Genomic DNA, 24,057 nt, shown 5'->3' on the forward strand with positions numbered 1-24,057 from the left:
GATTAAAGCTTCGAGCATACATAAACCCCAGCTTTCTTACACCCTCTGCCTCCCAGTGGAAACATCTTTGAGTTTTGTAAGTTGATGTGCTTTGTTCTACTTCCTTCAAATTAAAGCGGGCTGCCGTATTCACGCTGCACCGAGAGCGGTGTGCGAGAGCGCCGGCTGGCGCTGAGCTCCTCACGTACTCTGTCAGAAGCCAGGCTGCTGCAGCGCTCAAAGCTGTCCACGCTTCCCAGGCGGCCTCGCATTCTGTTGGCTCCCTGCGAGAAAAAGGGCAAGAAATTTAATCCGGCCTTCTTCCTCTTTTTCTGAAGGTTAGGCAAAAATGGCAGCACCTGCACAGGTGAATACAGGACAGTTCAGGCCATGTGACATGTCTGCCTTTAGACCAAAGATCACGGGTCAAGCACTGGGCTTTACAAAAAAGTGACATCGTTAGCTGGCCAAACTGCATCTTCTCCCGCTTTGCTCCCAGGAGTTTTAACCCTGCACTCCTTTGTTTGAGGCAAGTGAGTATTTCCTGACACTTCTGAGGCAAAATCACTAAGTCGGCTTAAACAGCTGAGTTCAAAAACCTCCAGACTTCAGTACTGTGCAATGCTCCTGATGGATGCATCTGACACACTACAGACCCATGAGATACAATTTATCCATATCTAAACATTTCAGACAAATTAAGTCCACCCAGGCAAAAGGAGTAAAAGTACTAAAACTGGGGAGAAGTGCTCTCTTGGCAGAAAATCCAGCCAAATAGCACCAGGCAAGACTTTTCATTTATAATGCAGATAAACCTGATGCAAATTTGCTAGAAATGCTAAAGGATCTTTGCTGAATTTTTAACAGTCTTTTAGTTTCACAAGAAAAGGAAACAGATCCACAACACTTTTAATTAGCTTTCACTCCTAATGTTAACTCCCTGGTTAGGTTTGCTGTTGGACACTTCTGACTGCTGAAGCAAGTTGCTTTCAAAACTTTATCAGGAGAAAAATAGCCTAGGTATTAGGAAAACTATAGACAGGGCTCCTCTTGGTATGCTTGCAACTTCAGGGGAAGTTTTGTCAACATCACCAGAATTTATTTAGCCTACTTTTTCCTGGTGGGAGTTATTTTCAAGACTTAGAGTGCCCTTTAAGTGCATTATCCCACTTAAGTGCATTACCAATAAATACTCTGCCTGAAGCATCGCTTCACTGAATCTCCAAAAAAACCAAGAGTAAAGTATAAGTTGGAAGTTTCTCACTACCTTTGAAAATGCACTACTTTTGGCACTGTAAGAAGGACTTTTTGGTTAAGAAACAACAACAGAAGAGGTCAGTGCAGCATGGAGTGGATGAAATCTATTCAAGAGGTCAAAGAAAGGTTATATTTATTTATCTGAGGTACCTCATTAGGAAGCCTGGTTTTGGTTCAAGTCTCACAAAAACAAGATCAGTCCAGCAAAACAAACAAGTGAAGAAGTGACATTCCTCTGGGACTATGTGAAGCCAGGGCACAGAAACCAACATGTTTCCTATGGCAATAAGTGAGTGGCTTAAAATGCCACTTTATGCTATTTACCCGGCTAAGAAGCCAACCACTAAAAGTGTTCCTAGATACTGGTTATCACATCTTTCTAACTTTTCTAAGATTGAGGCTGTCTAAGACTCTCACCAGCTTGCACTGACTTCTAACTTTTATTTAAAAATTCTTATCTACAAAAAGATGCTGAATGCCACTTTAAAAAAATGCCACTTTAAAAATGCCACTGAATGCCACTTTAAAAAGCTAATTTAAGTTCTTTTTTAGTCTCTCTGTTACTAAATGTACTTTTAAATAAAGACTGCAACTTATGCACGACTAGCTCTATTGCATCAATACCATCTGCACCTGGCTTCAGGAGAGGAAAACCCACTACACCAGTAATTATTTAGTGCTTAAATACCTTTAAGAATTAACCACGATCTGTGAGACTTGTTGTAATAGCCTGATGAAGAATAAGAACTACTGAAACAGTCATTGTGTATCACATGTATGCACACAAGACACAGCACACCTGTACAGAGACACTTGTATGTACCTGCTTTAAACAAATAATTAGTGGTTGAGCTGCACTCCAAGTAATTTTTCTTGGTCTTATATTGTGTAACCTTTAGGCGGATCTGCAAGGATGAACCCCTATGTGCATCATGACTCACTGCAACATACTGCTGTTCCTGATCTGTTGTACTGTCAAGGTAAAGATGAGACTACCTTTCCCACAATCACAAATCCACTTCATAAACAGCAAACTTGAAATGGCTCTACTTCAGATTCAGGTGTCCCCTTCTCTTGAATTCAGTCATGGGCTTATATTATCATATGCAGCATTTGATAATATATCATGGGCTTATATTATAATATGCAGCATGTCTCAGTGGCCCTGGTGAGAAGAAACATACTGTACCAAAAATCCTCTAAGATCTATTTATAAGAAATTTGCCTTCAGAGGTTTTTCAATTTAAGCAGTGTATTTCATCCAAATGACTTTTCCTTGACATGACTGGAGTGCCAGCATGGCTGTAAAAGCTTTATTTCAGTGATGACTTTTTTCACAGTAACCACAGGGTTAGTGACCCACCACTAGAGTTAGATCACTTGCCAGTCACATGTCCCTTAGATGTGGAAAAGAAACCAGACACATCAAAGGCACAACTGTAGCTGTCACCATTTGATGACATTCCAAACTGTTGGAATTACCTGAATTTTCTGACTGTCATCACCCTTTTGCTCTCTTTTACATACAGTCACTCCCTCTTTCTCTCTCTCCACATTCAGACCAAGTTCCTAGCTTGTAAAATCTGCTACAAAGAGAGGTCAAATTTGATCAGGAGAGTTTAATGCTAGTTTCAGTCCTAGATCACATTGACACCTACCTGTAAGTTCTAAGGATTCTCTCTGGCTAAGAGTATTCTGTTTCCTTTACAGGGAACAACCATGGCATTCTACATTTGTAGGTTACTTTATGACATGTCCATGTAAACTGCAGGACAAGTGCAATTTAGTGATTTTGAAGTTAGTAGTAGAAGGAACTTAATGTCACTGGTCCAAATTATCCTGTACTCAGCTCATCACATTTCCTCTGTAATGACACACAAGCAAACAGCCTTCTTCAGGCACTTCTCTATATGCCACTTCTCTGACTCACCCTTCTGAGCAGAGGACACTAAGAAAAATTTGCCATTCAGACTTCTTTGCCAAAAGACTACTTAATGTAAGAGAGTCTCAGTGATTACCTGTAATTTCACATCATATCTGGCTAGGAACATTAAAATTAATATCAACTCACTTTTTAAGACTAATTCTTCTTTTTCCCCTTGCAAAAGGAACTTTGTCACTAGTTTCTAAAGATTCTTAGTGCCTAACATAAGCAATTTTAGCTATGAGCTGGAAGGTATTATTTCTCAGAATAGAGAGATTTCTCAAATGCACACACATTTATTCACACTTTGCAAAACCAATAACGTCTCTTTATGGGATCATGCAACCACCCTGACTGAATTCTATTCTGAAGCAACACATGCAACAATACTCAGCTAGCTCAATTGCCACCTACAATGAATGTTCATTATTCAGAAATTTGTCCTTTTTCCCCCTCAATATGTGTGGCCTCACAGTAAACTTTCTAGTACAGTTAAGTCACAGTCAACCCAGCTATAACTCACAGATTTCACAACAGGGATATTAAGCATTTATCATTTGAGGACAAAACAAAGAAAAATCTGATAGGTCTTTACTGTCAAGGACATCTGGGACAGCTGATGATAATGAGTTGTTAAACTTACCCTTGAGAAGATATTTTCCAGAGAGCTAGTGAAGGATTTCTTTGCCTTGTTTTTCAGTATGTCAAGTTTAAACCGGCCACCACTGGTGGTGCCTTCTGGAATTGCACTGTTAGAAATGACCTGTTGAAATGAGCAAGGACAGCATTCAGCTTTGGCAATCCTTTTTATTAATTGTGAAGACTATTTCCAAAGACTAGATCTGAACCAGGTTACACAAGAAACAAAATACCTTGGCCTTATTAAAAAAAAAAAAACAAAACACCACACACTACCCTCCTTCCAAAAAGAAAAACCCCAAACAAAAAAACAAAACAGTGTCCCAAACAAACAAACCCACAGTTAAAGGCACATTCCATCTGAAAGACTATACTGTAAAAGCATATCAATTTAACAGTACTGTTGCCCATTTCCTTTGCAAGATAAGTTCATAGTTTAAACTAAAACCAATGCCCTCTTCATTCCTACTCTTCCTAGATATTATTGCTTGGGTGTGCAGATCAAAGGGGAAAGAAAACAAAGAGTTATCCTCACACTACAAGGAAATACAGACATAAAATTAATCGGTTGTCTTTCTTCCTGTCGTGTCCCCTCAACCTATAAAACTTAGGCAAGCCACTATAAATCAAATCAGATTTTTTTTCCTTTCTTAATTATAATACCCAACCTCAGGTACTCATCAAGAAATCAAGCAGTGGTCCTATAAGTAATTAAAACAGCATATTAATCGCCTGGGAAGGGGAAGAGTAATAATAAAAAATATAAAAGTAATAACAAATAATATTAAATAATAAAACCAAGCTTTACCGATGGTGCTTCACCAATGTGGATGTGCGTTTTCTGCTTAGTCTCACAGAGCTGACGGAGATGTAGGATCACAAGTTCATTTTCTTCCTGATCACTTTCAGGCTTCATTTTCTGTCAGTAACAAGAAAGAAAGGAATTTGTCTTTCAAGTAATGATTTGCTTATTTTTTCTTCCTGTGTAGGTATCCCTTGAAATGAATATACTGATACACCAAACACCAGAGTGCACTGTTATTATGTCGAATTGCAATTCTGTCTGTGTGCCTCCACACTCCTGGGCAAGATAGTGCAAAAATTGAGAAATGTTGCAGGCTGTAGAGAGAAGAGAGACTTATGCCCATACATTTTGTTTTCTAAGCCTGTTGCTATACAGCCCTTTAAGTGGCATAAGGAAACAAAGCCACTCTATTCTTCAGGAATCCAGAGAGGAGCACAGCCTTTGGAAGCCGAAATCATTGAATACTTCATCCACTACAGTACACCAGCTTACACCAGAATGTTGTGCCAAAATAAGTCAAAAAAGACAAATTCTGAAAATGCTGGACATGTTCCTGATACCTGCATGTCCCTCCTGCTCTCACTCCCGCATCACTTTCAAGCAGGGAAACTTGTCTACAGGTAAAAAACTAAGCTCAGAACAAAAAATAAAGGCTACATAAGAACACAGAGTATCTCAGCAAATTTGGCAAACAAAACTTTTCAAACAGCGGTGTATCACACACAAGTTTAAATGGGAGCATGCTATTTCAGTATGATTTTTGGTGGAAAAATAATAAATTCTAGATCAACTGCACAACAAACCAAACAAACCAAAAGCAAAAATATCTAGTCCATTTTATCATGGTCTTTTTCAAATTAGGAAGAACAGTTTCTAAGATACTACCTGAACACGTTCAAAAATGTCTGCTTGCTCGTTGTCAGTTAGCGATGACAGATGCCTCTGAATTACAAGTTTGGCTCTTGGTGGATAGAGTCCTAGGAAAAGAATGGACCATTAAAGATTCTCAAATGATCTCTCAAAACACTTTTTGAGCAAAATGACAGTAGAAGATATAAACCTGCCTTTGAGTTTATACAAGTTAAATGTATGACAGTTGTATATCCAACGTATACACGATACAAAATAAGTGAGGTTTTGCTAAACCTCACAATGGCTTTGTCTCCTTCCTTTAGCAGCAAAAATATAACCAGCAGCAGCTACGTGTCTGGCTCCTGTGTAAAAGGTTGTTCTCCCTACCCCACCAATGGTTTCTGTCCTAATGCCAAGAGATCACTGACAGCTGGAAGCCTGACAACTGTATGGGAGAAGAGGAGGAAAGGAACAGATCAGGAGAGATAATCAATAGATAGAATCCTTGAAAGTTTTCAGATGCTTTTAAATGAAAAATTATGAATTAGGAAAAAAATTAAGAATAAAGGAAAGGATTTCTGGTACTCAACAAAGTGCACATTTTGTCACAGATGTAATTCTAGGAAGTGACAAAAAATGTGATTGAAAACAAGCCCCTTGAACCAGATGAAGATTTTTTTCCATCTGAGGTAGATATCATTCATAGAAAATTACAATGAGAACAAATAAAATATATTTTTCAAAATCATGCAGCTTTAGGTTTGATTTTGCTAAACTTCTAGACTCAAAGTAGATGGATTTAAAAAAAGGGACACTAAAATAAGTTTTTCAGTCAGTAAGTAGAAAGTTTATGAAGCTACTACTACAGTACTCTAGTTGTTGCCCCAAGAGAGATTTTATTTTGATACTGGGTCCTTTTCAAATTACTTAGACTGCCTTATACAGCAGCCTCTATAGTTCATAATTTACAGAAAACTCCCATCTTAGCCTTACCACTTCTGAATACCTTTTGTTAAACATGGAAACTGTAAGTCACATCCTAGAAAAATTTCACCCCACTAAGATTTTACACTTTTCATCCACCAGAGGGAAGCAAGTGGCAGCAGTGACTTTCAATGAATGGAAGAACTGTAAATATGGAGCACCACCATAACCACACCAGAAAATACAAGACTACTTGCTTTTTGTAACATACTTGTGTTTTGTTTTTGCATACAATGCTTTGCAAGGACACATATCAGAGTGACTATAAAAACAGGATCCTAGCTTTTTAAAAAAAATTCTATCTTGTAAGACTTTTTGCATATGTTCTAGCATACTTCACTTCCAGAGACACTACAAAAGTTTGTCTATTCATATTTGAACAGAGGGTCTTATCTTAATTTTCTTGATTAGGTATTAATCTCCTAACTTAATTTATTTTCCTATAATATAACTAGATCTTGAAGTGTGTGAAGGAATAAATACAAAGAAGGAAAAAATAACCACATAGAGGAAAGAAGGAACACAGGAAAGAAAGATCCTTTTTGGTCATAAATGTATTTTTATGAGTCATTTTGAAAGTGTGCAACAAAAAAAAACCCAAAAATCCAAACAAATGGAAGGTCAATGGGTGGGTTTTACTACTCTGCTTAAGAAAGGTACATGATGAAAAAGTATGTATTTATAGCAGAAGCAACACTATATTCTGTTGCAGTATCATTACTGCTAACTCTCCGTCTACATACAGAGAATGCAAAGTGACAGTAAGAATTGCATACTGGGATACTTTTCCCTCTGCTCTTATATTGTCTAAGTTATTCCTCTAGATAAATCAGCAAACCACAATTAGAAGATAAACTCAGCTGCTACCTTCAATTCTTTCACAAAGTTTGTGCAATGAATGCATAGGGCAGGCCTCACACAGTTTGATCTGTGTCTTGGCATTTTGCAGGGCTGCAGCAGTGCTAAAGGCTTGCTTCAGGGTCAGCATTACCTCATCAACCTATATGGGAAGGAGGGAAAAGAGTATATAAACAAAAATACATGCCATATATACAAAATCAGATTTATAAATCACATCTCAGACAGGTGCTTTACAATTAAAGGAAAAGGCAAAACCATACAAACCCATTTGCTGTTTTCTAAAGAGATCAAGGCTGAATTCACAGCTTTCTGCCTTTTTTGTAAATTATCACCATCTTTAAGTTCTGCCAGACAGTGTAATTTTGATGTCTAACTGCAGCTACTCAAGTTTACTGGGAAAGCACCCACTATTTTAAGAAGCTGGAAGTGAGAATTTTTGCCTTGAATATATATGCTGGCTAAATAAAAAGCATTAATTTCTTTAGCTTCAAGTCTCTCCTGTAAAGTGCACATATTCCCTCTTAACCTCTGTCATCCCACCACTAAACCATTTTAGCAGCAGCCCCCACAGACCCATGCCCACTGCCAGACAGGAGCTTCCCACAGGAGCTCACTTTTCTGCTGGATGCCAGACTGCCTACCCGCTCCATCACAATCACCACAATCACCTTGAACAGTGCTGGCCTGCCCTGAAGTGTGCCCTGATCCTCCCTCTGCTGCTCCCCCCAACTCAGCAGTGCTGTGTTCTCACACACTAGCACCAGGAAAGCTCAGCTTGTATCCAACAAGGCTTGAGCTCACAGCATTTCTCCACATTCATTCAAATATGCTCCCAGACCTGCCATACAAAGCACTTGGAGCTCCCCCTCTGTATTTCAGGGGAATACAGTGCTTATTAAAAGCTGTTTGCTCAGTCTCAGCATTAGCAAGGAAAGAGGGAGACAGCAGCCTGAGAAAAAAAATTAGGAACAAAATCAGTATTCTACTTCATAATCAAGTCCTTACACTGCTTGTTGCTTTGTTTTATGTGAAGGAAGAAGAAAGCTGAAATATCTGAGAACAAAACCATGCAATTTACCATTAAAAACATACAGACTTTTTTGAGGGTCTGTCACTTGGGGGAGAAAAACAAAACAAAAAAAAAAAGTAGAAAAGGAACCTGAATAAAGAAATTTGAACTAGTTTGTCTCCCAGTATGTGTAGGTTTGTTTTGTTTGCTTTAAACCTCACAGTTTAAAGCATTACCAATAATTTCTGAGCACTTTCTCTTCTTAGCAATAAAGCAGAACACTGAACAGAGAATATCCATCTTGCAACATGGACTGGTAGGTTTTTTAAGTTGGCTACAGTCCCTCTCCAATGCAAGATCCACAGAACAGTGCTAAGCATATGGATTTATGGCTATCCTAAAATCATAAGAACTGTAACACAAACTGTAAGTAGGCTTACAGCAAATATACACAAGCCTCCCAACACAGGCTGCCTGGCAGTGGAGAACCTGGAAAGGTGTGCCCTGCCACCAGGGTCCATCTGAGTGATTGCACCCCAAAGTAGCTCAGGAACGTTTATTTCATATTGCAGTGTGGGCATGCACACACAAATCAGTACTAGAATGAGCAAAGAAGTTCATAAATACACGGGGGGTTTATACATCACTTAAGCCTTTGAATTATGCATGGTCAGATTTATGAAGAGGTCAGATGTTACATTTTCTGTTATCACAATGATAAAGCTGATCTCATAGCAAGCTCCCATTTTGACAAAAATGCAACTTCAGCTGCCATGGTACATCCAGAGCTGCTAGCTGTTTGAAGTTTTATTGATGCAAATCTGTTCACTCTCATGCTAGTCAATGGATTAACAAATTACATTTTCAGCTAGATAGAAAAGTGATTTTTAAGTTTATCTGAGAGAGAGTTAGCAGCTGTTACCAGCACCATCAAAGAAACATGTTTCAGAACAGGAAACCACTTCTTTTGAAGTGTCACAGTCTTCAAATAAACAGAGTAGTTAAAATCATCTCCTGTATGCATTTCACACTATTAAGCTACCTGTTATCAGTAAAATCAGTGATATCTGGAACTTCAGTTAATTGATACATACTTTATATAATGTTCAATGTACTTTTTTTATAGTTACATATATCCATGAATACTATGGTTTTCTTCTTCTGTGATCAGATGCTGCTATTTTCTTCTCCTGAGGAACAAAACAGACTACAGGGAAAAAGCTAAAGCCAGATGTAGGCTTAAGACACATGCAGGATCAGCCAGTAGTTTAAACCCTGCCCTGAAGGGTACGTTTGGGTTTTATGATCAGCTTTGTTACTGATTCAATACATGTCTTTACATGTTTAATGGGGAACCAAGTCTCTCAACAGTTAGAATTGAAAGAGTTACAATCAAATACAGCGCCCAAATACGCTCACAGTCACACACCCATATGGATTCATCTATTTGTTACTGATACCTGCATCAGCAGAGCAGCAGGATACGGCTGTGCATGAACAGAATGTTCGCATTTCCCATTGCAAATTTGCATATGCACAGCTGACGTCTTGCACCGGAGCAGATGGGAGCACTGGGGCTCAGCTGACACAGCAGAATAACAGACTCCTATTGTTCAGGAAATGCCTTGGAAATGCTCTGATGAAATGGTTAGGATCATTAATAAATACTCACCAGAGACTCACTTGCACACTGGAACACATAGCAAACATACTGGCTTAACCCAGTTTCCACAGATTCTCGGCAAATAAAACCAAAGTGATCAACGTGTTTTATACCCTAAAAGAGTTTAAAAACAGCATCAGTGGACTATTTTATAAACAGGTATAGTTTCACAAAATTTGAATAACTATAAATGCATACCCCTAATGTTCTATTTTACAAGTAGTAGAATTATTTTTAAATTGCTTTTTGTGTTTAAATTATGTAAAGATCTTTATATAATCAAAACCAAAGTTATACAGCAGTAAATCTGGACCAGAATTTATTCCATCAGCAAAATTCAATTTTCAGGGAAGCAAAGCAAACTAAAGACTGATGGGTTTGTTTGGAATTGCCTCCAAAGTGAAAAATTGGTTTTATAAGCCATGCTAAAACACAGGATTGAAGGGTGGCAGCAGACTCTTGCTTTCCTGTGTTAGGACTACACAAAAAAAAAAAAAAAAAAAAAAAAAAAGAAAATGAAAAAAAAGGAATGAGTGGCAATCTACAGAATTCCAACTAAATTTTGAAATAAATTCTTTGAGACTGAGTTACGTACCAGAAGTTTCAAGACCTACTACACATTACTACTGACACTTTTTTCCAAAATGTTAATATAACAGCTTGACAGGGAATGCTGCCTTGCTAAAAACAGCACTGAGAAGATCAAAGACAGCTGCTTCCTAAGAAGCACTATATTCCCAGTCTCAGTTCATGGAACATGACTCACTACTGTTAAAGCTCTTGCCAATGTTTTTATCATCTGAGTATGGTAATGGTGATTTTCTCCAAATGAAAGCTTAATCCCTCAAGTTCAAATACAACAAAAATCAGAACACGGCTGCTTGGATCTATCTCCAAAGAAAACACCTATATCATAAAAGAGAGGAGGAGGCAAAACAACTTGCCTGTCACTACAGAAAACACTCTAGACAACATTGGAAATCCAGTACGTGACAGACTGAACATATTGTCACTACACACTATTGTTTTTAAAAACAAAATTCCAGAAGTCACTTTTGTGCCACTTAAGAGGTGCAGAGGGTTGCTAAAATGACACAAATGGCATTAGCTGAACCATAATCCAACTAATCTTGACTTTATTTTCTCGTGACAGATGAAGTCTTCAAAAGCATAAAATAAAAAAGGCCTGATGTATATACATTTTAATCTATATAACAGTGAAGTGTTGAGCTCTGTTTTGCAAGAAAACATAATTATTAAAGGTGGTTTGGTGAGATGCCAGTTCCGTCCTTACTGACAGTGCCTGAACAAGTCTACTGCTGTCTTGACTTCTCAGTCTCCACAGGAGAACATTTGAGGGGGGAGGCAGATGTGACGCTTGCCCTACTGAAGCACAAATAGGACAGTATGTTCCTAAATCAACAGTACTTCCATCACTTTTTCTTAAGATGGTAGATTTAAGAGGTCATGACAAAAGAGTCAAGTTTTCTGTTGTTCTGGGTTCCCTCAAGGGGAAGGTTTCCAGAAGAAAACTTCTAAAGCTATTTGATATCTGAGTTTAGACTGCACACACAGAGGTTCATCATGAATCATGTGTGCTGCTTGACAATCACAGGGAGTGTGGGTAATTACATGAATGCAGCAGCTCAACCATGCTTAAGCTACAGGGTAAAAAATACCTTTATTAGACCAGACTAAGAGAATCCACAATGCAAACCGGGAATAACATCTCCTTTTCATTGTTTGTAAAGCTTGGAAGGACAAATATTCCTAAGCCACAGTCCTACAATACATAGTAAATCACTGTCCTATAAATCCGTAACAGAGGAGCCCTGGGGCTAGCACCAAGTTCTTAAAGAAAGTACTGATGAGGTTTATGCAACCAATGCTTAGTCTTGAACAAATTAGTATTTTATTTCTATTGAGCTCAGAACCCCCTTCACTTCTCTAAAGTAACTGTTTCACATTAAAAAAAAAAAAAAAACCACAGAAAAAAACAAACAAAATCCTCAAAGTATTGCAACTGCCTCTTTGAGTTATTCACGAATGCAAAGTAAAAGAAGCTTTGCTCCAAATGAAAGCGAAGAGGTGGAGTGAAAAACATCTCCAAAGTCCAACACACAGAATTACCTGACACTGTTTACTATACAAAGTTATTTTCCTGAAGGAAAGCTGGGCCTTGAAGGTTTTCCATGGTCTTATTGGTCACCATACTTTAAAGTCAGCAGATAAAATGTTGTCTCCACTTAGGTCTGTTTTATTTGACTACTATAAACATGTATATACAACCTAGGAGCCCAGGTTGAAGTGTCACTTCAGTACACTCAAAAAACAGGAGAAGACCGAAATCATCTACAAATTCTGCTTTCCATACCTCTACTTTAAGAATCATTTTGATCTGTATCTATTATAAAGCTATTACTACATTGTTTGATTATACTGTCTCATTCTTTATTTGCAGCAGCTTTTTTCCTCTACCAAAAGCAATACAAATTTTAGTTAAAATGTCTAGTCAATTTAAGGACCTGGACCTTTAGTTGGTAGCTCAAGACTCTACTTGAGCTACAAGCATTGCCTAATTCTTAATTTGTCTAAGCATTCGTAGCCCAGTCATGCAAGAGCAGACTGGTTATTAGCATTAAAATGAATGCACTTGGAGGTGAAATACAGGTTTAGAGAATGACAAAAGCATACTTTAAACTAGAATAATCATGTTTAAGTGTTGTGATGGTGTGATGATGTGGCATAACAAATGAAGAGATAATAAAGTAAGACCTCAAACCAAAAAGTGTCACTAGTGCTGAACAAGAGCAAGATGGAAAGGTGAACATCTTGGCTTTGACATTTAACTTTACAAGAAACAATTATTTACTCCTGAACATAGCTAGGCACACCTATCATCATATTCTCCAGAAGAAATGATACATGTGAATTGCTGTTATTCTGAAGGGTTGATTTGATGCTCTCCTCCTTTCATTCTGAAAGGTTTCAGGAACTTGTCTGCTCAGAAACAAACAGTACACTCAGAGCATCCTAAATGGAGACGAAACTGGTTCCAAAAACATACTTAATACTCTCCCAAATCAGAAATAGTTTATACTTTGTTTGCTGATGAGTGATTGAAGTTGCTGCTATTATACAGCTCAGACTGGTTATTTTGCACCCATATTTTCAGGACTTTTCTGGGAAAATAATTCTACTTTTTTTTCTCCTGCCTATAGACCAGCAAGGAAACACAGCTGAAGAGCAATTAAAATCTTTTTCTCCTGATGATCTACATATTGCTTCTTATTAATGCTTACCTGAGAACATGAGGAGATATCTTTAAAATTCTTTTCAAACACAACAGATTTGGTATCTGGGCTGATGAGGTTAACTTCAAACCTTCCAACCTAAGGGGGAGAAAAATAAATCTAATTTATGACTGTCTCGGGGGTATAGCATTTACAGCAACAAAAATGTCAGAATCTTGTCCTTTTTTGCTCACATAGAGTACCTTCTGGCACAACAGCTTACTCAGCAGGAACAAGGGTGCCAGGGTGCTGTAATTCTGCCCATGTTGAGTAAGAATATTTCAGCAAGAACAATACACTCAGCTGAATAACAAAAACTACTTGGAAAAAACACAGCTTTTCTTCCCCTCCTCCACCTTTTTTCTTCAAATTATTCAAATTATTTTATTTATTCTTCAAATTATTTTAGTCCAAAGATCATATGTGTGACAGACAATACTAAAATCATTTCCTAAAACCTTTAGGAAATGATGTGGCTAAATTGAAAGCTGGGGAAAAAAAAGGAATTATTGGTATTTTAATTATACCATAGATTAGCTGAGAAACTAAGATACTTTTTGGTTTGTAGTAATTCCAAATGAGAAAGAGTAGCTTCTGCAGCAAACTACCTTTCAGCTTTCCCAAACTGCTTCTCAAGCCCATGGAATTTATTCTACAGGCCTCAGAGTTTTTCAGCTAAATCCTGTTCATTACTAGTGGTAAGCTGTGGCTTTCTGATGGCAATGCATTCGCACTTCAGATATCATTTCCCCAAGAGAATAAAAACAAGAATGATACTTAAAACAAATGGAAAGACAAAATCCAGGCATTTAGCCCACTGTTATTTTAAGGTCCAAAGATTCTTCCGGTTATTGGTCACCTCCTTTATGCGTCCTTCTGTTTTCTCAAAACAAGTTCCAAAGATGTGAAATGCATTTCAGGCAAGAGAAGAAATAACCATTGGAGTCTGAAGGAAGAAGCCTTCAGTGCAGAGATGTTTGAATACTCATCTGGTAAGGAGGAGTCATTAATGCAAATTATCAAAAAGAGGCTGGCTCAAACACAAGGCTGCGGAAGTTTCATGTGAAGTTTTTTCTTTTTAAGTGCACAAAAAAGAGGTTTTCTTTGCATGGTAGTTTTCACTGAGCCTCTTTTTGAAAGAATATTCATGTTTTTCAGCTAGGTTCTAAATACCACCAACACAGACAATCTAGAACTGCATATAAAATATTTATTTCATTAAAAACTCTGCTCCTTTAAGCGATTACTCCATAAATAATTACTTTTTTCTTAAAATTTGCCTGAGCTCATGAGTTGAGGTGAAAGTTCAGCTACTTGTGTTCCAACCATTTATGAACAGACACAAAAGTATTTATGACAAATCATGAAGCCATACTGGATCCATATTACTTATCTTGCAAAACTTGTCTCAAAATGCACAGGGGAAGAAGACACGGCACAAAACCAACAGGAAACTGCTCGTCCTAAGACACACCTGGAACAACATTGTCCTGTTCTTCTCAGAATCAGAGGGCTGAACGTGGCTGGGAGCACTTGCGTGTCTTCTGCGGGACTGTATTTTCAGGTTTGTGTCGTGAACCCTTCTCTGCATCACTGCAGTGACGCTGCTGCACCGGGAGCGGAACTCCTGCTGCTCGTCAAAGCCAGAGTCCTCCAAAATCCTCTCTGGAAAGAAGCCACGAGTGCTGGCCAGGTTGGTCAAGTTGGTCTGGCTGCCAATTGTAAACATTGCAGCACGCCCTGAGGTGCTGTTGGGGCTGTCCAGCTCCTCAAAAGGGCTGTCCAGAGGAGAAGCTGGCACATTTTCTTCACACAGGGGCAAGTCCAAACTCGACTCATTATTGCGCTGCTCGTTTAACAGTTTCAGGCGCTGGCGCTCGTGAAGGCTGAATTTCTCTATGCAGTCGTCAATTAGTGTGGAGGGAGCTTTCTTGTGGGCCACTGTCACCTTTCCACAGTACAAGACCTCAAATTTTTGAGAGTCGTAGAAGGCATCTTCACTATCCTTAGTTGGTTTGGCATCTTCTTTCAGTGCTGCTTTAGAGACTTGTCTTATGCTGCTGATGACATCAGGAACCTAAGGGGACAGTGCAAAAGGCCTCTTTATTAACCGCAAATGAGACAGCAGAGACAGTGATGCATCAAGCATTTGTTAAGGTAAGTATTTACACAAGCTATTTCCCCAGCAGAGTGCCACAAGCTTCTTGGCAAAGAATATAAAATCAGTAAAGTCTAAATTCTGTATGGACAATTTATGTAGTGGAAGCAGAGCAAATAATTTCTGATTTTTTTCCTGGAATGTCTCCCAGTACATGAGGTTTTAAATTACCAGAAGGTCAATTGGCAAATGTTCACATCCTTTTTTTTTGTTTGTTTTTACTGACACTACCTTCTCTTTCCCATTGTCCTCTGCCCACATTGGCATGTTTTACTGCTGTGCTCTGTAAAAGGCCATCACTGTTCTTTTGTTTTTATTTTGCAGAGACACTTACTCTATTCTTAAGACTGTTCCAGGAACAGTTTTGTGGACAAGAGACCAGCAATCTTCATCAGTTTCAACTGACAGTTTTGGAATAGAGGTAGCAAGAATATGGACATTTTACTGTAATACCAAGTACAACTGCATTAGATCTCACTTACTATCAACTATAAAAACCTTGCCTCATCTATTCTATGACACAGTTTACCTTAAGGTCACACTTCCCTGCTGCCCCAGTCACTGTGCAATTAAGCAGCACACACAAATCTCTCTCCTCTGCACAGACGCCTGCTATACCCTGTAGGGCCAAACTGCACATCTCCAGAAGAAACTCACAATTTCAGTCCTGTATCACAGTCTTTCAAAGACACCTGGTTCTTCCTCCATTTTATCCCAATCACCCTGGGAGGAGTCTGCTTTAAGCACCAACATATTTAATATGAGAGCTCATTTTTCATTTTGACTTCCCAAAAGAAAACAAAGGACTTCCCCAACTCTACTAACTGCAGATCAGAGTGTTAATAGTTGCTCTTTTGACAGTACCTACTCTTCTGAACCATACCTTCTTTCCCACATGTCCCATTTTCTCTAGAAGTATAATGAATGGCATCACACTAAATGCATTGGGGAAGTTACTAGTGACAATGAGATAAAGAGAGAATATCAATCCAATTTTCTTTGCAAGAGAAATCAATTCAACTAATCTAATACAATCAACCAACAGTTTTTGTATTCTATACAGTTTCCCACCATAATATTTGATATTTTTCAAAGAATGTTTCTATCAAAAGAAGGTAACTTTGAAGTCACACCTTAAATAATCCCTGCTTTCTACAGTATCTCTTCCTTTCAGTCACACGATACCAGCTGAAGCTTGCTACTGAGGCAGCAATCTCATCTACCAACACTTTCTGCAAGTCAGAGTGGAAAATTACCTCATCTTAATCCCCATCTCCCATTACACACTCCTCATCCCTTGAGCATTCAACTCAAATCTGCTTCCAGTTCATTTATTGCAAAATGAAGTTCAATTACCCTAAGGTCTGCTGACCCTTTGGCTTCCATCCCTTCAGACGTCACCATCATCTCAGTTTTCAGTGAGGCCAAAAGCCAAGTCTAGATCTGACACAGATACCACAGTGGAACTGTTCTTCCCTCATTTTCACTACCAGGCTGCTTTACCATCACCCAAGGTGCACTTCCTCCCAGCCATGGCAGTTCAGCTGGACATGCAAAACCCTCACCTTGCACTTGCCTGTTTGTATTCCAAGATGCAGCTCTTTTTCCATTGATTGGTCTCTTATTCTCTCTATGGCCTGTGCTTAAAGAAGCTCTAGAATTTAAATTCCTTAGTTCTCTATTTTAACAAAAATCACAAATGAGCTACCTTTTAATTAAAATTTCCCTTTTTAGAATCCAGAAGATCTTACAGGGCAATTCACATACATATCTGTTCAAAGTACAGTGACAAATGATAATTCTATTTAAAATGCATACATTTTACACACCATCAACTAGAGTAACCACTGTCAGCTGTTTAATCAGCAATTTAATTTTTTTAGACGTGTACCATCACTTCCACTCCAATAACTGGGTTTTGCCTCCTGCCCATCATCACTGAGACAAAAAAACTGGATATACCTAAATCTTTCTAAAAATACTCAATAGCCTCCTAACACATCCTTCCCCCTCTCTCCACCAGCAGATGTCTAAATAGGCTGGGGATAAGACACTACCATTCTACCCCAACAGTAATAACCATCCATTCCCTCTCCTGTCAGAGATATGCCTCACAAATGCACAGAGTTTTAAGTAATTACAATTCTACTCAGAACAACCCACCACCCTAAGTATCCTGCAGTTTATCACTTTTATTTCCATCTTTTCCAGCTTGTGTATGCTCTTCAGACACTACATTTCAGCTACAATTATTATTTCAGTATCTCTGCTCCTTAAAAAGCTTTTGCAATACATAAATTGCTACAGTATTTTCACTTATGCATAGAGGGATCCTAACATTAGAGCAGGGGTTTCAGATCATACAGCCCAAACAATCCTTATTCCCTGCTTTGTTTAGGTAAACTTTTTTACAGGCTATGTTATTTTTTTGGGTGCTCCCCCATCAGCATTCACTTTTTCTCTTCTTTTCAACCTATAGACAGACTAAAATAAAATATCAAAGTGAACATTTTAAGACCTGTTTAACCTCTATATATATGAATACTTTTCTTATATACAGATGAAGAGAAAAAAAATGTAATACAATACAGGGATGTCACAAACGATAACTAATATCTGTCAGACAGCCCAGAACCAGTTCCAGATGCTTGTTAGTTGTTTCATGGGTACTCTCACTAGCATGGTATAAAAAACAGCTTCAACTATAACATTCAAGACAGATACTAACATTGCCAGGCTATGAGTCGTGCACATGAATTTTATTGGTCTTTAGTGTACAGGAGTAACTGTGTGCTGCTGCTGCTGTACTCAGTGACTGACAATGTGCCAGCCCGTGCTGTTAGACCTGACCCTCCTCACTCCCAGAGTGACACTTTCTTATCAAGAATCAAGAGCTACTTCTGAGATGTACCTGATGAGAATGCGGTATTTTCATGTAAAGACTGGACTTCGAGCAAAACTCCTAAGTGGGATCAAGTGGAATCTAGACAACATTTTGCATCTGCATTTTCCTGAAATGCAAGATGCAGAAAAAGTTACATAGTTATCAATCACACATCCCAGTGTGGCTTTTTACACATTTCTTTGACATATAGCATTGGGTTTTGACATCTTGCTCCTCTGTCTATCAAGAAACCCCAGTCAACAGTTTCACCATAGAAGTTGGGTAACTTTTTTGGATTTGGATGTCAGCTTATTATCTCTTAATGTCAGAATTGCAGGGCAAAGTTAGACAAGATAATAAGCAGAATTGAGCTTTTAAAATACTGAATTACTTGATAAAAATCCTTAACTACTTTCAGAAATCAGTTTATGAATATTAAGATGACAGACTCCTGATACAGTCAAAACTTACTAATGTGTTTCCAAGTTCTAGCATTTCCCTGCAATAGTCCCATTAAATTAAGCAGCCAGAGGGGAGAAATGGGATTCTTCCTCCTGAAACCCACAGGGCCGTTAACAATCTTCCTGGACATTTACTACCAGCTGTTATAGTAGAGCAAAATTAAAAGGTTAAATGAGTTATTGTATAGGTTTTCAGTATGCACCTGAATATAAAGAAATTAAATCCTTAAAATGCTTAAGCAATTGATCCATTTAACATACTCAGATTTTTTTTTCAAGCCTTTAAGACAGTTACATCAGGAAGAAAGACTGAATGAGACAGGGCTACACAGTGTATTCTCAGGGTGAGAGAAGAACACCTCCAGCCCAAACAAACCCTATGGTGGGAAAATTCAAGAAGACTTAATTCTCTCAGATTTTGCCTCTCCCAAATCCCAGGGGCCTATCATCTTTCTCCAAATATTGTTGGACAGAGAAGAAACTTACTATCTTCTCAGTCCAGAAAGGTAGGAGCTGATGGTGTAGTGCTGGAACACCAGTTCTCAAATGCAGAAACATAATGTAGGGCATTATTGTACGTTTTTTTCATGAAGTTTCCCTATACTGCTGAGTAGCAGCAGACTGTTCCATGAATCAGAACAAGGAAATTACCCTCTACCCCAATACACCTACTCAAATGTGCTGGAACAGCACACAAAGCTTTCTCCAATGCAGCAGAGACCTCATGCTTGAACAGCAACAGGTACACTGAACCTCCTCAAGTATTAATAACCTGAAACCAAACAAAATGGATCTGAGAGCTTCAGGTGAGCTTTCTTCCCCTCCAGGATGTCAAGAGTATCTGCCTGTCAGGAAGAAACACCAGCATGTGTACTTTAAGACCCTTGAAACAGTGCCCACAGTAACTCCTCAATCTCTGAACAGAGCCAAGAGAACTCAAGAGCAGAGATCCTCCCTCAGGCCTGTTCCAAACAACGCTTCCAAATGCAAGAGGCCAATAAGACAAGGATGGACAGTGGGTACCATAAGTACAAAACTAAACCTGTGATACTAGTTTGACTCTTCAGTGTGAACAACACTACAAAACTTGGTTAAGAAAAAAGAAAGCAAAAAATCAAACCCCAATACCAAAACCAACCAAACAAGACTGCAAAGTAAGAGGCAAGTAACAAGTGCTCTATAATGTCACTGAAGAGGCAATATTTTCCTCCAGGGAAATATATTTAATCTAGTAAGAGTAATTACAGAAAAAGGGAAAAAAAAAACCCCTCACACTTGGGAACCCAAATCAAATTTTTTATTCACATCTGACTAGCCTAAGATTGTATGAACCAGTCTTCACCCAAACAGACAATCTTCAATAAGTGGCGATTCAAAAAGGAAAAGTTAGCTGTACTCAAATGAGAACAGATGGCACCGGCCAAGCTCTGCATCACCTACAATTAGATTCCAATCTGAAAAAGCAACATAATAAATAAAGCATGACACTGACACAAAATTCGTTTACCACAGGCAGTAAGAGTTGTGATAGTCAAAACTAATGACAGCACCAGTTTTAGCCAGATAATCCCCAATCTCCTCTATTTGTACCCCGCACATACGATCTTTCTTAGAGACCTTTTGAGCTGCTGCAGCACATCATCTATTTGGCCACACAGTGTAGAATAAGGTGGCAGCACTCAGCTAATTCCTGCTCTGCAATTCAAGGGCTAGATGTAGTTGTCCCTTGTGACTAGTCATAAAGGAGAGCAAACACCTTCCTCATGCATTAGTAGCACACTGCACAAATTAGTAGTATTGCCAAGAAATATTCTACTATACATCAAGACACTTCACTGTGTTCTACACCGAATAGTACCTTCATGTTAGAAAGGAACATCACTTTAACTGATATAAGGAATGCAATGCCTTTCCTCTGACCAAAGCATAGATTAAAACCAAAGGGAGAACCGCAGAAAAATAATTACCAGCAAATTCATCTCATGTCATGTAACTGAGGTTTTGCTAAAATTAATTCCAGCTGCCACAACCCTTAAAACCTCAAAAACAGAACTTCAGTATTTATCACTAATATCTTTAAGCTGCAAAATAGAGAGACTGTCGAGCCTACTAAATCATGCCTGATGCAGCATAACAATAGAACATTTTGTCACAAGTCTAGAAAGGGCAGAGCATCTCCATTGTAACACTACATGGTTTCTTGCACAGCAGTGACAGAAGTGGAAGCATTAAAAACAACCAAAAAACCCCCAACCCTTTGAATTTACAAGAGCCTCCAGTGAAGAAAGGTGGATGTCCCTTTTTGGCTGGAGTGATAACTTTCAAATGCATCCCTCTGCAATTCCTGAGTAGTGCTTTCAATTTTAATCCAAACTTAGAACTTGAATGCTATGGATATTGCAAAGAACAAAATTCACTGTCTGGATTCCATTATTTCCACTGATGAACAGAAATTCACTGTGCAGAGAAGCTGCAGCTCGTCCTAATTTGTGTCTAGCTTCCACATGGACAATTTCAGTCTGGAATTGATTAACAAAGCAAAGCTCCTCTTCATACTGTAAGGCTTATAAACCTAAGTGTGACATGAAGTACTTATCTAACAAACATACCTAACAAATGTGGCTACTTAATGACAGCATTTCTAGCAAGGCAATTACTTTCAAGACAAGGAAAAAGCTCAACCCGTCTCACTCCATCCCCACGCAAAGGGCAGTGGCAGATCCCTTGCACCGCGCAAAGAGACAGGAGCTGAATGAACTTCCCACACACACGACAGGAGCAGTCAGTACCTTCTGGTGTGAGATCCAGCTCAGAAGCAGAGGCATGTCCAAGCAGAGCTGTCACCAAACCTCAGTGTCACGAACACCAAGAGTGAGGAACAGATTCCTGGGATAAGAGAGCGCAGAAAGGATCCCCCTCTCACAAAGGGCTGGCAGTGCTGTCACGGCACTTCCTCAGGCTCGTTCCATGATATCACAGCAGAGCCAGAAATCCATGCGGCAGCCGTTATTCTTCAAAAGTCAAGTATTTCCTGACTTGGGGCTGGAAGCATCCGCACTGCTGGATTTTTGAATAATGCACCCCACTCATCAACAAGCTACGTACACTTCAAAGCAAACAAAAGAGAAACGGGATACTGTTTGGAAATCAACACCCTGCGCTTTGCTAATTACTGGGAGTTTGACATCTATCAATAAGAAAGCAATGCAATGTGAGAAAAAAATAGGAGCAATTGGAATGAGTCTCCTTTTAGTTAGTGTTAACTTGCATATCCACAAGATAGGAGAACCCAGTCACAGCAGTGAAACATGAACAGAGACAAAACAAGCTACATATCATATCCTGCTATGTACCAGACATTTGACAAGGACGCAAAGTTCTTATCTTAAAAAAAAAAAACACAACCAAATGCCAGCCAAAGTGCAGATATCCGTAACTATTCTCAACTGGAAAGAAGGGTGGGAGAGGGAAAAAATTGTTTTCCTTCAACTGCTATAAATGTTTTTACTGCCATCCAGTTAGTCCAGAGCTAATCATTCGGACCTGTTATACTTCTAAAACTGCTGCATTCTGCTGCTTTCCACTCTGGTGACAGAGCTCCACTTGCCAGTTTTCATCATTAAAAATGCATCTTTCCAATAAAAAGATAAAAGACCAGCTCAGTGTCATTTAACTTATGCAGTCACACAAGCAATTTGCTGACTTTGTGTATGCTAGAGGTATTTAGAATCTAGAACAGAAGAATCTGCCTCCATCAGCTGACTTACTGCTAAAGGAATACTGATATCTTTGTTGTTACAGAAATAAGGAGGATTTTCAGCCAAGAGAAATGCTATCCCAAAGAGAAAGGAGTAACAGCCAAATTACTAAGCATTTCTATAACTCATCTGCACTTACTGTACAGTCTAAAAATAACAGTTTAGAAAACTCCAAGTCAGGTTCTCAGCAGGCAGTAATAAGCATCTGCCATCAACTCAAATTCATTCTGCTGCATGTCTGGGCCAACACAAGCCCAGTAGCAGAAAGCTGGAACACAGGGGCTGGCAAAGAAAGTTTCAGTGAAAGCAGTTTTTGGAGCTTCAAGCTAACTGCTATCCCTGGCTGCTAGCGCTTTCACATTTCTTCTTTACAGGCTCATGGATTTAGCCAAACCTTAAAGCACCAGAAAAGACATTAAAGGATTGGTTGCATAGAGGAACATTAAAGGATTGCATAGAATAAAGTTTCGCTTTCAGGAGGCAGTCTTCCTCCTATTTGCCCAGCCTATATTTTTTCCTGATGACTGGTCAAGACTCAGCTAGGTTTGCTTCTAAAGAACTGCTACAGAGCAGTGCATGTATTTTACTCTGATATTCAGCCTCATGCCACACATCGGGGAGATCACATACTCCTGCCGAAGGCAAAGCTGAAGACTACTACTACACCACCCTAAAGAGAGATCTTTTTTTAGATAGGTAAGCTAAAATGAAATAAAATTCAGTTTTCAAAATAATTCTTATTCAAGACCAACTCAGGAGTTACTTACGTTGATGAGTTTTGATACAGTCAACAAGCAGAAAAAAAAAAACAGAGTTGCACAGCATACATTTAGCAAACCATCACAGTATCTAATTTGCAGCTGGAAACTTGTGGACCACCTAACACATTCTGTGTGCTACACGCACACACAAAAGGTGCTTCTACGCCAAATATCCAAATTTAAGTAAGCACTATAATGATAGAAGGTGGATCAAGTACTTAACAGGAAAGAATGTCAAAGAGTTACAAGATGGTCTAGATGCCTGAGCAGACAATAGGTGCCTTTCTTTATGCAAGCACTCGAGAGCAGTGTATCCAAGAACTTCAGGGATGGCAGTGACAGCACAGCACAAGGAAGATTCTTGCACTCAGTATTTTGCTCCTATGTTTAGGCCAGTCAGGCTTGATGCTTTTCCACCTTTCAGATACAGCTCAAATTCACTCAGCTTGATTACTCTGCAACACACAGAAGTGTCAGTACAGAGGTCTTATGATGATCCTTATGCTCTTGAATAACTAGATTAGTAAAACAATTCATCTACCAGTTTTATACTTTGAGCATATGCAAATTTGTTTCCAAGTTTAGGACACAGTTCTGAATGAAAGGCTTAGCAAAGTACACCTTGCTTGGAACAGCAGCTCTTCTTAAACTTCTTTAACCCAAGTTCTTACAAACTACAAAAGCACAAATTCAGATATTAGCTAGGAATTTTCTCCTGAAAACTGTGTTTTAGCTTAACTTGGCAGTTCTAGTAAGAGGTTTATTAAAG

General features: G+C 38.8%; 1 protein-coding gene across 5 annotated transcripts in view; it reads right to left on the minus strand.

Moving 5' to 3' along the window:
• Positions 1 to 24,057, minus strand: part of TBC1D4 (TBC1 domain family member 4) — a 111,090-nt gene that overhangs the window by 27,167 nt on the left and 59,866 nt on the right. For 3 of the 5 annotated variants that reach the window (XM_041419949.1, XM_041419948.1, XM_041419947.1), the window contains exons 2-9: positions 14,741 to 15,343; positions 13,276 to 13,365; positions 9,983 to 10,087; positions 7,308 to 7,440; positions 5,490 to 5,581; positions 4,608 to 4,718; positions 3,804 to 3,923; positions 189 to 263 (exon numbers count right to left, since the gene is read on the minus strand). In XM_041419949.1, coding sequence (XP_041275883.1) covers positions 189 to 263; positions 3,804 to 3,923; positions 4,608 to 4,718; positions 5,490 to 5,581; positions 7,308 to 7,440; positions 9,983 to 10,087; positions 13,276 to 13,365; positions 14,741 to 15,343 — 1,329 coding nt within the window. Of the gene's footprint in view, positions 1 to 188; positions 264 to 3,803; positions 3,924 to 4,607; positions 4,719 to 5,489; positions 5,582 to 7,307; positions 7,441 to 9,982; positions 10,088 to 13,275; positions 13,366 to 14,740; positions 15,344 to 18,335; positions 18,402 to 21,558; positions 21,610 to 24,057 lie in introns of those variants that run through there. The other 2 variants (XM_041419950.1, XM_041419951.1) reach the window with 2 other exon arrangements.

Source organism: Onychostruthus taczanowskii, unplaced genomic scaffold (assembly GCF_017590055.1).
Source record: "Onychostruthus taczanowskii isolate IOZ18803 unplaced genomic scaffold, ASM1759005v1 scaffold62, whole genome shotgun sequence".
Lineage (NCBI taxonomy): Eukaryota > Metazoa > Chordata > Aves > Passeriformes > Passeridae > Onychostruthus > Onychostruthus taczanowskii.